General features: G+C 44.7%; 1 protein-coding gene across 5 annotated transcripts in view; it reads left to right on the plus strand.

The window, feature by feature from the left end:
* Positions 1–14198, plus strand: part of LOC140491197 (uncharacterized) — a 122101-nt gene that overhangs the window by 57999 nt on the left and 49904 nt on the right. For all 5 annotated transcript variants that reach the window (XM_072589179.1, XM_072589203.1, XM_072589194.1 and 2 more), the window contains one exon: positions 9247–9370. In XM_072589179.1, the coding sequence (XP_072445280.1) occupies positions 9247–9370 (124 nt within the window). The remainder of the gene's footprint in view (positions 1–9246; positions 9371–14198) is intronic.

The following is a 14198-nucleotide window of genomic DNA, read 5'->3' on the forward strand; positions in this document are numbered from 1 at the left end:
ATCTTATTCTAGCTCTCCTGATTCATCAAACTTTTAATTTGCCACCTTGTCTAATTCCAGTCTCCTATACATTTCACACATTCTATACTAATCCTGCTGTTAGATCTCCTATCTAGTTTTCCTTTCAAAGAATTTATGTGCTCTGTCACATCAACTTGCATTCATTAAGTTAATCAGAATTTAAAAGGTAATAATCTCAAGATTAGGCAGACTCTCTAAGGGAGAGGCAGACTGGCTCAGAATAAATGGATTTAGTGGTGCTGGAAGAGCACAGCAGTTCAGGCAGCATCCAAGTAGCTTCGAAATCGACGTTTCGGGCAAAAGCCCTTCATCAGGAATAAAGGCAGTGAGCCTGAAGCATGGAGAGATAAGCTAGAGGAGGGTGGGGGTTGGGAGAAAGTAGCATAGAGTACAATGGGTGAGTGGGGGAGGGGATGAAGGTGATAGGTCAGGGAGGAGAGAGTGGAGTGGATGGGTGGAAAAGGAGATAGGCAGGTCGGACAAGTCATGGGGACAGTTACTGAGCTGCAAGTTTAGAACTAGGGTGAGGTGGGGAAAGGGGAAATGAGGAAACTGTTGGAAGTCCACATTGATGCCCTGGGGTTGAAGTGTTCCGAGGCAGAAGATGAGGCGTTCTTCCTCCAGGCGTCTGGTGGTGAGGGAGCGGCGGGAAAGGAGGCCCAGGACCTCCATGTCCTCGGCAGAGTGGGAGGGGGAGTTGAAATGTTGGGCCACGGGGCGGTGTGATTGATAGGTGCGGGTGTCCCAGAGATGTTCCCTAAAGCGCTCTGCGAGGAGGCACCCAGTCTCCCCAATGTGGAGGAGCACTCCCCACCTCTTCTTCTGCGACATTGATGACTGCATTGGCGCCACCTCGTGCTCCTGCGAGGAGGTTGAGCAATTCGCCAACACATTCCACCCTGACCTTAAATTTACCTGGACCATCTCTGACACCTCCCTCCCCTTCCTGGACCTCTTCATCTCCATTAATGACGACCGACTTGACACTGACATTTTTTACAAACCCACCGACTCCCACAGCTACCTGGATTACACCTCTTCCCATCCTACCTCTTGCAAAAATGCCATCCTGTATTCCCAATTCCTCCGCCTCCGCCGGATCTGCTCCCAGGAGGACCAGTTCCACCACAGAACACACCAGATGGCCTCCTTCTTTAGAGACTGCAATTTCCCTTCCCACGTGGTTAAAGATGCCCTCCAATGCATCTCTTCTACATCCCGCACCTCTGCCCTCAGACCCCACCCCTCCAACCATAACAAGGACAGAACGCCCCTGGTGCTCACCTTCCACCCTACCAACCTTCGCATAAACCAAATCATCCGCCGACATTTCCGCCACCTCCAAAAAGACCCCACCACCAGGGATATATTTCCCTCCCCACCTCTTTCCGCCTTCTGCAAAGACCAATCTCTCCGCGACTACCTGGTCAGGTCCACGCCCCCCTACAACCCACCCTCCAATCCTGGCACTTTCCCCTGCCACCGCAGGAACTGTAAAACCTGCTCCCACACCACCTCCCTCACCTCTATCCAAGGCCCTAAAGGAGCCTTCCACATCCATCAAAGTTTTACTTGCACATCCACCAATATCATTTATTGTATCCGTTGCTCCCGATGTGGTCTCCTCTACATTGGGGAGACTGGACGCCTCCTAGCAGAGCGCTTTAGGGAACATCTCCAGGACACCCGCACCAATCAACCCCACCGCCCCGTGGCCCAACATTTCAACTCCCCCTCCCACTCTGCCAAGGACATGGAGGTCCTGGGCCTCCTTCACCGCCGCTCCCTCACCACCAGACGCCTGGAGGAAGAACGCCTCATCTTCCGCCTCGGAACACTTCAACCCAGGGCATCAATGTGGACTTCCAACAGTTTCCTCATTTCCCCTTCCCCCACCGCACCCTAGTTCTAAACTTGCAGCTCAGTAACTGTCCCCATGACTTGTCCGGACTTGTCCTACCTGCCTATCTCCTTTTCTACCTATCCACTCCACCCTCTCCTCCCTGACCTATCACCTTCATCCCCTCCCCCACTCACCCATTGTACTCTATGCTACTTTCTCCCCACCCCCGCCCTACTCTACCTTATCTCTCCACACTTCAGGCTCACTGCCTTTATTCCTGATGAAGGGCTTTTGCCCGAAACTTCGATTTCAAAGCTATTTGGATGCTGCCTGAACTGCTGTGCTCTTCCAGCACCACTAATCCAGAATCTGGTTTCCAGCATCTGCAGTCATTGTTTTTACCTGGCTTAGAATAAAGTCAATGAGTTAAATGCAAGGCTTCGAGATTAGTATAGGAGGAATGAATTTCAGTTCTGGCACTAATGCCAGTATTGTGCTGGAAGGGACCCATACTGATTGGACAGTGTTCAATCATGCTGGGGCCAGTGTCCTGGTGAATCAAATAACTGGAGAGTTTGAGCTTTAAACTAGTTAGAAAGGTTATGGGGCTTGAGAGAGCGACTATGCAGGCTTACAAGCAAAAGTATATGCTAGCATTTGCAGGGAACTATATGGGTATTAACATCCAGAGTGAGACAGTTAGGGACACAGTACACAATTATAAGAAGACAGCAGGAAATTAGGTTAAGGGGGAAAAATGATGAAAAGCAAAACTAATAGCTCTTTCTTAAACATGTGTTGTGTTTGGAACAAAATAATTAAATTAATGGCACTAGTATAGGTTAATGGGTATGACCTTGTGGCCATTTCAAAGATTTGGAAGGAGGTCAAAACTGAACACTAAGGGATGTGACTTTTTGAAAAGAGATGGAATAAGTACAATGGTAAGAAATCCTGTTAGATTGGAAGATGTAGAGTCCATGTGTTTGGAGGTAACAATTAACAAAGGGAAGATGACACTTGTAGAAGTAGTCTGTAAGCCCCTAAACAGTAACTGTTTGGTAGGACAGAATAAGTCACCAAATTATGAAGGCATGTTAAAATACAGTATAATTGATCATGATTGACTTTGATCTTAATGCACATCGGAAAAATGAAATTGGTAACAGTAGCCATCAGAGACCAAGATTAGTGGTAAACCAGAGCATTGGGAAAGTTTTAAAAACCAAGAGTTAGGAAAAGTAACCAAATAACTGAGAGATTATAAACTGAAGGCAAGCTAGCAAGTAATATAAAAATAGACAGTTAGGGTTTCTTTAAAAGCATAAAAAGGAAAAGGGGTCAGAGTGAACATATGCCTTGAGAGAATCAGGAAGTGGCAGAAGAGCTGAATAAATAGAGTACTTTGCATTAGTCTTCATGGTCAAGGACATGCATAGCATTCCAAAAATATTAAATCAATTGGGATGAGGAGGAATAAACAGAACAACCCAGTAGAGGCAAATGTATTAGGGAAACTATTAGGGCTAAAAGTTGATCAGGTCTAGGGGCTTTATCCTATGCATCCAATGGTTTTGAACAAAAGTAGTCGCAGAGTTGTGGATTCATTGGTAGTATGATCTGGCCCTGGAGCATGTTCACTGGATGTTCACTAAAATGATCCCAGGAATGAAAGGCTTAACATACGAGGAACTTTTGTGGACTCTGGGTTTATACTCTATGGAGTTTAGAAGGTTGGGGGGAAATCTAATTGAAACATATAGAATAGTGAATGACCTGGACAGAACAGACGTTGGGAAGATGGTAGGAGAGACTAGGACCCGTGGGCATTGCCTTAGAGTAAAAGGAAGGCCTTTTAGAACAGAGATAAAGAGAAACTTCTTCAGCCAGAGAGTGGTGAGTCTATGGAATTCATTGGCACAGAGGGCTGTGGAGACCAGGTCATTAAATATATTTAAAACAGAGATAGATAAGTTCTTGATTGCCAAGGAGATAAAATGGCATGGGGAGAAAGCAGCAAAATAGGATTGAGGGAACCTATCAGCCATGATTGAATGGCGGAGTGGATTCGATGGACCAAATAGCCTAATTTCTGCTCCTGTCTCATGGTCTTATTTATATATTAATGACTTGGGTGAGAAAAGTGAATGTATTATTGCCAAGTTAACAGAAGATGCAGAAAACTGATGGGAATGACACAGTCCATATGTAGAGAAAGAGAGAGAGTGTGGGCAAAAACCTGACAGATGGAATATAATGTTGGGAAATGTGAGGTTATGCATTTTGACAGGAAAAATAGAAGAGCTGGTATTAGTTAAATGGAGTAAGGCTGCAGAAACCTTCAGCACAGAGGGATTTGGGAGACCTTGTGCATGAATTGCAAAGTGCTAATATCGAATTTTAGCAGGTGATAAAGAAGGCAAATGGACTGTTGTGCTGTTTTTCAAACGGAAGTAGGAAAGTCTTGCTAAAACTGTACAGATCACAGCTGGGATACTGTGAACAATTTTGGTCCCTTTTCTAATGGAAGATATACTGGCATTGGAGGCAGTCCAGAGAAGGTTCACTAAATTGATTCTCAGTATGGAGGCATTCTCCTATGCGGAAATGTTAGGTAGATTGGGTCTGTAATCACTGGAATTAGAAGAATCTTTTTGTACCATGTAAGATTCCAAGGAGGCTTGACAGGTACTGAGAGATTGGTTTCCCCTTTGGGAGATTCCAGGACAAGAGGACATTATCTCAGCGCTAGGGTCACCCAGTGAAGACAGAATGAGGATTTTTTTTTCCTGAGTTGGTCAGCCAAGATCTCATTGAATCGTGACACTGATTGCTGAATGGCCCACTATATCTTATCTATATCCAATATCTTATGGTATTATGGACTTGTACAGTTCCTTTTAAGTTAGAATTATTTTATGGGGTGTAGCAGCAAAGTTTGACATAAAGTTACATAAGGAGATATTGAATCTGATGACCAGAAGCTGAATCAAAGGTAAATTTAAAGGAGTCCGCTAGCAGGTAGAGAGAATGAGACATTGAGGTAGGGTGTTCCAGAGCTTCAGGCATTGCCAGATGAAGGATTGGCTCCCAATGGTGGTACAATTAAAATCATGTCCTCAAGAGGGCAACGTTAGGATTGCAGACATCTGGTATGTGAGGCTGGGAAGGATGGTCAGGGATGATGCCATGAGGGGCTTGCTAACAATTTTTACAATGAGAACTTGATTAACTGTGAATGTAGATCAGTAAACGCAGCAGTTAACAAGGCTATGTATAAGTTAGGAAATGAGCATAGGCATCAGAGCTTTGGGCGATGGGAGATTTACAGAAGATACAACTTTCAAATTTGGTCAGGAGTATATTGGAATAATCTATTCTAAACTAAACTGCTTATTTCAGCATAAGCTGAAGTAGAGTTGATGCTGAGCTACTAATGTTACGGATGGCTTCGACGAGGATTCCTTAATAAAGAATTACACCTTCTGATCTCCAAGGTCTTTTTGGGGATAATAAGAGAGAGTTTGCAGTTTAATGCTTTTGTGACCACCTCTGGACAACACACATTACATCCAATTAAGATCTGTCATTGTAATAGTGATGCTGCAAATAGTTCAGTTTCTGCAAACAAGATAAATGACCACATAATCTGGTTTCTTGGTGTTGGAAGTGTTAAAAATGTTAGTCAGGCATCAGGTGAATTTTTATTCCAATACTTCCCAGACACCTTTTGCATCTACTTGAGGGCTACTGAGACCACTTTTAATGTCTCACCTAGAAGATGGCACCACCAAGAATGTAGCACTCCCTCAGCATTGCACAGCAGTGTTGGTTTGAATTGTGTTCATGTGCTGGAGTGAGGCTTGAATCCAGAGTTTTCATATACAGAACCCAAGTATCACAACTGAGTATGGTTTGTTACAAAAGGACCTCTCAGTATTAACTTTCTGAACAATGGAATGATCTTTGACCATTTATAAGCTTTCGCAACCTTGAACCTGATTGCTAGTTTTAAAAGTGTCGTTTTGGCTTATTCTAATAAGATGTATTTTTAATCTATATTTGCAGTAGCAGCACTAGCCATAGAGTGAGCCACTACTATTGGCGAGTAGATGTTAGAGGTTGATTGAACGTACCTCCAATGCATAGTGATATTTAAAATGGAAACTAAAAAGGTCACATCTTCAGCTTCTTTGACAATTAGCCTGTCTGTCCTTTGCACAGGGGTGCTTCCCAAGGAGTCAGTAAGGCAAATAGCTCAGATTTATTTAAAGGTAGGCTAGGCGAGTAAATGAATGAGAATAAGAAGTATTGCTGATAGATGAAGTTGGGCAGGAAGTGGTTCATGGGAGCAGTAAATGAGTGCTGTTTCTGTGAAATATGTTGAAGTTCATTTATCTTGAATGAGTCCTGTTAATAATGTAAGTTATTTCCTAACAATAATATAGATGACAAGAGCTGTAGAAGATGGTCCTTTCTCCAACAAAGCTTATGCTAGATGAATGTAAGGATTAAACGGGGTAACAAGGATATCAAAAGATACTGAGTAACTGAACAACTCAGCAACAGGAGAATGGTGATAAATACATTTTTGCTGATTTGTGCTGAAAGGTTTGGTAGCATTAGCTGTTATAATAGAACCGATATCTGCAAAAGATTTGCTTAACTAAATGTATAATCATGTCCACTCTTCCCATACTAACCTTGTCGAAGAGTCCTAGAGGTGTGCAGCATGGAAGCAGACCCTTTGGTCCAACTAGTCCATGCTGACCAGATATCCCAACTTAATCTAGTCCTTTTTGCCAGCACTTCTTCATTATCCCTCAAAACTCTTCCGATTCATATACCCATCCAGATGCCTTTTAAATGCTGTAATTGTACCAGCCTCCTACACTTCTTTTGGCAGCTCAATCCATATATGCAGCACTCTCTGGAGTTATGAACCTGCACTTCAAGGTCTTTGTTCAGCAACACTCCATAGGATCTTACCATTACATGTATAAGTCCAGCAAAGATTTTCTTTCCCACAATGCAGCACCTTGCATTTTTCTAAATTAAACTCAATTTGTCACTTCTAAGCCCATTGGCCCATCTGACAGGAAAATACTTTCTCTAGACTCTTTTTATCTCATTTTGAAGATTTCCCACTTTCCAGCTGTCCCTTTACCTGTGAACATCTGTCCCCAATCAGCTTTTGTAAATTCTTGCCTAATACTGTCAAAATTCCTGCAGTTTAGAACTTCAACTGTTAGACTGGTTTTTCCTTTTCCATCACTATTTTAAAGCTAATAGAATTATGGTTACAGGCCCTAAAGTGCTCCCCCACTGACACCTCAGTCACCTGCCCTGCCTTATTTCCCAAGAGTAGGTCAAGTTTTGCACCTTTTCTAGTAGGTACATCCACATACTGAATCAGAAAATTTTCTTGTACACTCTTAACAAATTCTTCTCTATCTAAACCATTAATACTATGGCAGTCCCAGTCTATATTTGGAAAGTTAAAATCCCCTACCATACCACCTGAATATTCTTACAGGTAACTGAGATCTCCTTACAAATTCCTTCCAGTGCCTCCTTTTGTCTGCCCTCCCTCCCTCCCTTACTAGCCGTACTTGCTGTTCCATCCTTTCCATGCTACCTCGTCCCATTTCTCCCCTGAGATTATCTTTCCATCTCATCATATTTCCACATTGCCCCGATAGCCTCTTTCCAAGTTCACAAACAGTTCCTTCATCGACAGCTTGAAAATCATCGGATTTAAATTAAACAATCTGTTGTACCCAAACTAAACAAAGGCAACACTGACATTAGAAGGTAATTTCCAGAATTCTGATGACAGCAAACATACAGCAATACCACATTTATTTGCTCTTTAGATGTGTCATTTCACCATCATAAGTGATGTTTACATTTTATCTGATTTAATGTGTAGCTCGATGAACTGCAATATAGTGAGGCATTTAGCATTTTGTTTGGTGCAGAGCGCTCCCGTGCCGAATGGGCGAAGAGTTTTCCATATTTAAGACACTTGGACAGGTACAACGATAGGAAAGGTTTAGAGGGAGAGTCATAGAGATGTACAGCATGGAAACAGACCCTTCGGTCCAACTTACCCATGCTGACTGGATATCCCAACCCAATCTAGTCCCACCTGCCAGCACCCAGCCCATATCCCTCCAAACCCTTCTTATTCATATACCCATCCGGATGCCTTTTAAAATGCACTAGCCTCCACCACTTCCTCTGGCAGCTCATTCCATAAACGTACTAACCTCTGCGTGAAAAAGTTGCCCCTTAGGTCTCTTTTATATCTTTCCCCTCTCATCCTAAATCTATGCCCTCTAGTTCTGGACTCCCCCACCCCAGGGAAAAGACCTTTGTCTATTTACCCTATCCCATGCCCCTCATGATTTTGTAAACCTCTATAAGGTCACCCCTCAGCCTCTGAGGCTGCAGGGAAAACAGCCCCAGCCTATTCAACCTCTCCTGTAGCTTAAATCCTCCAACCCTGGCTACATCCTTGTAAATCTTTTGTATTCCAACAGTGGCCTAACCAATGTCCTGTACAGCTGCAACATGACCTCCCAACTCCTGTACTCAATACTCTGACCAATAAAGAAAACATACCAAACGCCGCCTTCACTATCCTATATACCTGTGGCTCCACTTTCGAGGAACTTATGAACCTGCTCCCCAAGGTCTCCTTGTTCAGCAACACTGCCTCGGACCTTAGCATTAAATGTACAAGTCCTGCTAAGATTTGCCTTCCCAAAATGCAGCACCTCTCGTTTATCTGAACTCCATCTGCCACTCCTCAGCCCATTGGCCCGTCTGATCAAGATCCTTCAGTTTCAGAAACCTGGTTGGCATGGACCTTGTAGGGTCTGTTTTCGTACTAGGAGAAAGTGAGGACTGCAGATGCTGGAGATCAGAGCTTAAAAATGTGTTGCTGGAAAAGCGCAGCAGGTCAGGCAGCATCAAAGGAGGAGAATCTGAAGAAGGGCTTATGCCCAAAACATCGATTCTACTTCTCCTTTGATGCTGCCTGACCTGCTGCGCTTTTCCAGCAACACATTTTTAAGCTCTTGTTTCTGTACTGTATGACTGTATATTTAAAACCATATTCTCTGTTTTGGAACATGTGGAAGTCTGAGCAGGGTCATATCCTGTGAATACGTGTGCCAAATTAATGTAGGGAAGGAATACACAGACAGGAAAAGTGTAAGAATGCTGTTTGGGAATCTGTCATGAGGATGCAATTTACTGATTGATATGTTGAGTATCATGATCAAGCTGATTAGAATTTAACAGCACACTTAATAGTTATGATTGAAGTGGAATTTTTCCTTACTATACAGTTGGTTTTAATGTTTGTTTTGTAGGACTGATCTCTGCCCCTGTGAAGGTGAAAGTGTCAGTGTGGTCCTCAGCATTTACTCAGGCACTGGAAGCAAAAGGAAAGCTGCTTAACATCATCAATGAGCGTCTCAAGAGTGAGGAGGATGGGTGAGTATTATCAAAATCATAAAAGCAAAATAATGCACATACAGTAAATTTGAAATACAACAAGTGTATTAAATGTTCAGCAAATCTGTCAGCATCTGTGGAAAACTATTTTTGCAAAAGGGTCGCAGTCAACTTGAAATGTTAAATCTGTTTCTCTGCCAGAGCTGCCCAGCTTACTGAGTATTTCCTGAACTTTATTTGAATGGTCAGGGTAATCTTCCTTTTTAAACTGCCCATTTTTAACTACTTCCTTGTACATTGCAACCTTGGTAAAAAGAATGACTGCAGATGCTGGAAACCAGATTCTGGATTAGTGGTGCTGGAAGAGCACAGCAGTTCAGGCAGCATCCAAGGAGCAGCGAAATCGACGTTTCGGGCAAAAGCCCTTCAGGAATAAAGGCAGAGAGCCTGAAGTGTGGAGAGATGAGCTAGAGGAGGGTGGGGGTGGGGAGAAAGTAGCATAGAGTTCAATAGGTGAGTGGGGCAGGGGATGAAGGTGATAGGTCAGGGAGGAGAGGGTGGAGTGGATAGGTGGAAAAGAAGATCGGCAGGTAGGACAAGTCATGGGGACAGTGCTGAGCTGGAAGTTTGGGAGTAGGGTGAGGTGGGGGAGGGGGAAATGAGGAAACTATTGAAGTCCACATTGATGCCCTGGGGTTGAAGTGTTCCGAGGCGGAAGATGAGGCGTTCTTCATCCAGGCGTCTGGTGGTGAGGGAGCGGCGGTGAAGGAGGCCCAGGACCTCGATGTCCTCGGCAGAGTGGGAGGGGGAGTTGAAATGTTGGGCCACGGGGCGGTGTGGTTGATTAGTGCGGGTGTCCCGGAGATGTTCCCTAAAGCACTCTGCTAGGAGGCATTCAGTCTGCCCAGTGTAGAGGCTACCGCATCGGGAGCAACGGATACAATAAATGACAATGGTGGATGTGCAGGTAAAACTTTAGAGCTTTGGATAGAGGTGAGGGAGGAGATGTTGGGGGCCGTTCCTCGGCCCCCAACGCCTCATCTTCACCATGGATATCCAATCCCTCTACACCTCCACCCGCCATGACCAGGGCCTCCAAGCCCTCAGTTTTTTCCTCTCCAGACATCCCCAACAGTACCCTTTCACCGACACACTCATTCGTTTGGCCAAACTGGTCCTCACCCTTAACGATTTCTCCTTCGAATCCTCCCACTTCCTCCAGACCAAAGGGGTAGCCATGGGCACACGTATAGGCCCCAGCTATGCCTGTCTCTTTGTTGGCTACGTAGATCTTCCGTAATTACACCGGCACCGCTCCCCACCTCTTCCTCCGCTACATTGATGACTGCATTGGCACCACCTCGTGCTCCCGCAAGGAGGTTGAGCAATTCATCAACTTCACCAACACATTCCACCCTGACCTTAAATTTACCTGGACTATCTCTGACACCTACCTCCCCTTCCTGGACCTCTCCATCTCCATTAATGACGACCGACTTGACACTGACATTTTTTTACAAACCCACCGACTCCCACAGCTACCTGGATTGCACCTCTTCCCACCCTACCTCTTGCAAAAATGCCATCCTGTATTTCCAATTCCTCCGCCTCCGCTGGATCTGCTCCCAGGAGGATCAATTCCATCACAGAACACACCAGATGGCCTCCTTCTTTGGAGACCGCAATTTCCCTTCCCACGTGGTTAAAGATGCCCTCCAACGCATCTCTTCTACATCCTGCACCTCCGCCCTCAGACCCCACCCCTCCAACCGTAACAAGGACAGAACGCCCCTGGCGCTCACCTTCCACCCTACCAACGTTCGCATAAACCAAATCATCCACCGGCCTTTCTGCCACCTCCAAAACGAATCCACCTCCAGGGATATATTTTCCTCCCCACCCCTTTCCGCCTTCCGCAAAGACCGTTCCCTCCATGACTACCTGGTCAGGTTCCCCCCCCCCCCCCCCCCCTTACAACCCACCCTCCAATCCTGGCACTTTCCCCTGCCACCGCAGGAACTGTAAAACCCGCGCCCACACCTCCTCCCTCACCTCTATTCAAGGCCCTAAAGGAGCCTTCCACATCCATCAAAGTTTTATCTGCGCATCCACTAATATCATTTATTGTATCCGTTGCTCCCGATGGGCTCTCCTCTACATTGGGGAGACTGAATGCCTCCTAGCAGAGTGCTTTAGGGAACATCTCCAGGACACCCGCACCAATCAACCCCACAGCCCCGTGGCCCAACATTTCAACTCCCCCTCCCACTCTGCCAAGGACATGGAGGTCCTGGGCCTCCTTCACCACCGCTGCCTCACCACCAGACGCCTGGAGGAAGAACGCCTCATCTTCCGCCTCGGAACACTTCAACCCCAGGGCATCAATGTAGACTTCAACATTTTCCTCATTTTCCCCTTCCCCACCTCACCCTAGTTCCAAACCTTCAGCTCAGCACTGTATCCATGACTTGTCTGGACTTGTCCTACCTGCCTATCTTCTTTTCCACCTATCCATTCCACCCTCTCCTCCCTGACCTATCACCTTCATCCCCTCCCCCACTCACCTATTGGACTCTATGCTACTTTTTCCCCACCCCCACCCTCTTCTCGCTTATCTCTCCACGCTTCAGGCTCTCTGCCTTTATTCCTGATGAAGGGCTTTTTCCCGAAACGTCGATTTTCACTGCTCCTTGGATGCTGCCTGAACTGCTGTGCTCTTCCTGCACCACTAATGCAGAATCCATTTCAACCTTGGTTCATCTGGTTAGTGTGTTGGAATACTAGAGTATTAATGCAACACTGTATGGAAGGCAAAAGTTCCTTTCTCACGAGTGAATTCAGACAAGTTTGCTCCTAAAGGTAGAGTGAGGTTTCCATGCACAATCAGTTGCATCTAGTCATAATCTCGGAAGAATGGAGATAGACCGTCAAATCCTCAAAGTCCGTGCTATCTGTAAGTGCATTGATGGCAGGGGTTTCTGCATCGTGGAACTTGACTTCATTTTATCTTCAATGAAAATAAAATATTCAGAATTGTAAGAAATACAAATCCAAAGTGCCCATGGGACAGCAATCTGAATCTTTTAAGATTTCTCTCCATGCCAAGAGGGAACTATATCCTGATCCTCTCAAACAAGTGATACTTTTGTTCTACCTTGATTCTCCTCCACATTGTCTGACTTTTGGGCTTGTGGTGTGTCTTGGGAAGCAATAATTTATTTCCAAATCCCTCAAAGCCCCGCTTATATTTTTGAACTCCCTCATTCCACTTGGCATTTTCTGACTGTAATTCAATATTTTTCCAGTGTTCTCTTCAGGTTTTGTTGTGCCCTGTCATATGCCTGCTGTTCCCAGCAAGATTGATGTACAATATTTTCCAACCAATCGTCACTTACCTACACAATCCCTTAACTCATTGTAGTTATTTGTTTAGCTATGAGACACATGCATTTTCAGATTTGTTTCAGAACTTAAGTTTATTTTGCCTTTTTAACCTTTTATAAAAAGCCCATTGAGTGTTCACTCATCCTTGTGTCAGCTGTTCCACAACTTGGCCCAGACATACCTGTCACTGTAATTCCCTATAAAGTGTTAATGCCTTTGTATACTCATAGCTTTGCTGGAGCATCTTCGTGTATTTAACTGCAACTGTTGCTTCTCAGGCCTACGATCTCAACTACTGTGATTCTATTTCTGACAACACTAGCATTGTAATTTACGAGTCACAGATTCTCCAGAAAGGGGGTCAAAGTCATATATGTAATTTTGGAGCTTATTAAAGACCAAAAGTTTGCATATGTGCCATCAGGAAATCTATTCAGCCCATAACTGATCAGAACGGTTTAATGGTTCTGATGCAGGTGTATGCTAATCTCCTTGGCTAATGGCAGCAGTCTCCCCAACAGCTGCTAGTCCTGGATGAAGCTGATCCCCATTACAGATGTGAGTCTGTTCCTTTCTCCATATTCTTAGGATAACCAAAATCTTTGGCTAAAACCAGTATAGAGATTTCAAAAAAAGTTCTCCTCTGCCCAGAATCTAAGTGGTGCTGGGCCAGAGCCAGTATCTGTCGTACTCAAGAAGCTTTTGCCTGTCTGAAGTGATTTTTCCATTTCAGGAGCCCGTTTGTATATTTTATTTATTCAGTTATCTATTAACAATGGACAAATATTCAAGTTAATCCTTCCTACTTCCGAGTCCTTGAGGCCATCTTGTAGTTCATCACTTGCTAGATGTTCTACTCAACCTTCGGGCAGTTACAGGGAGAACTAGCCATTTGGATACAGAACTGGCTCAAAGGTAGAAGACAGAGGGTGGTGGAGGGTTGTTTTTCAGACCGCAGGCCTGTGACCATTGGAGTGCCACAAGGATCGATGTCGGCTTCACTACTTTTCATCATTTTATATAAACTATTTGGATGTGAGCATAAGAGGTATAGTTAATAAGTTTGCAGGTGACACCAAAATTGGAGGTGTGGTGGACAGCAAATAAGGTTACCTTGGATTACAATGGGATCTTGATCAGATGGATCAATGGGCTGAGGATGGCAGATGGAGTTTAATTTAGATAAACGTGAGGTGCTGCATTTTGAGTAAGCAAGGAATTTTCCCTGGGGTTAGATTTAGGGTGAGAGGGGAAAGGTATAAAAGACCTAAAAACCAACCTTTTCACGCAGAGGGTGGTGCATGTGTGGAATGGCTGCCAGAGGAAGTGGTGGAAGGTAGTACAATTGCAACATTTAATAGGCATCTGGATGGGTATATGAATAAGAAGGGTTTGGAGGGATATGGGCAAGGTGCTGGCAGGTGGGATTGATTGGGGTGGGATATCTGATCGGCATGAACGAGTTGGACTGAAGCGTCTGTTT

Source organism: Chiloscyllium punctatum, chromosome 2 (assembly GCF_047496795.1).
Source record: "Chiloscyllium punctatum isolate Juve2018m chromosome 2, sChiPun1.3, whole genome shotgun sequence".
NCBI lineage: Eukaryota > Metazoa > Chordata > Chondrichthyes > Orectolobiformes > Hemiscylliidae > Chiloscyllium > Chiloscyllium punctatum.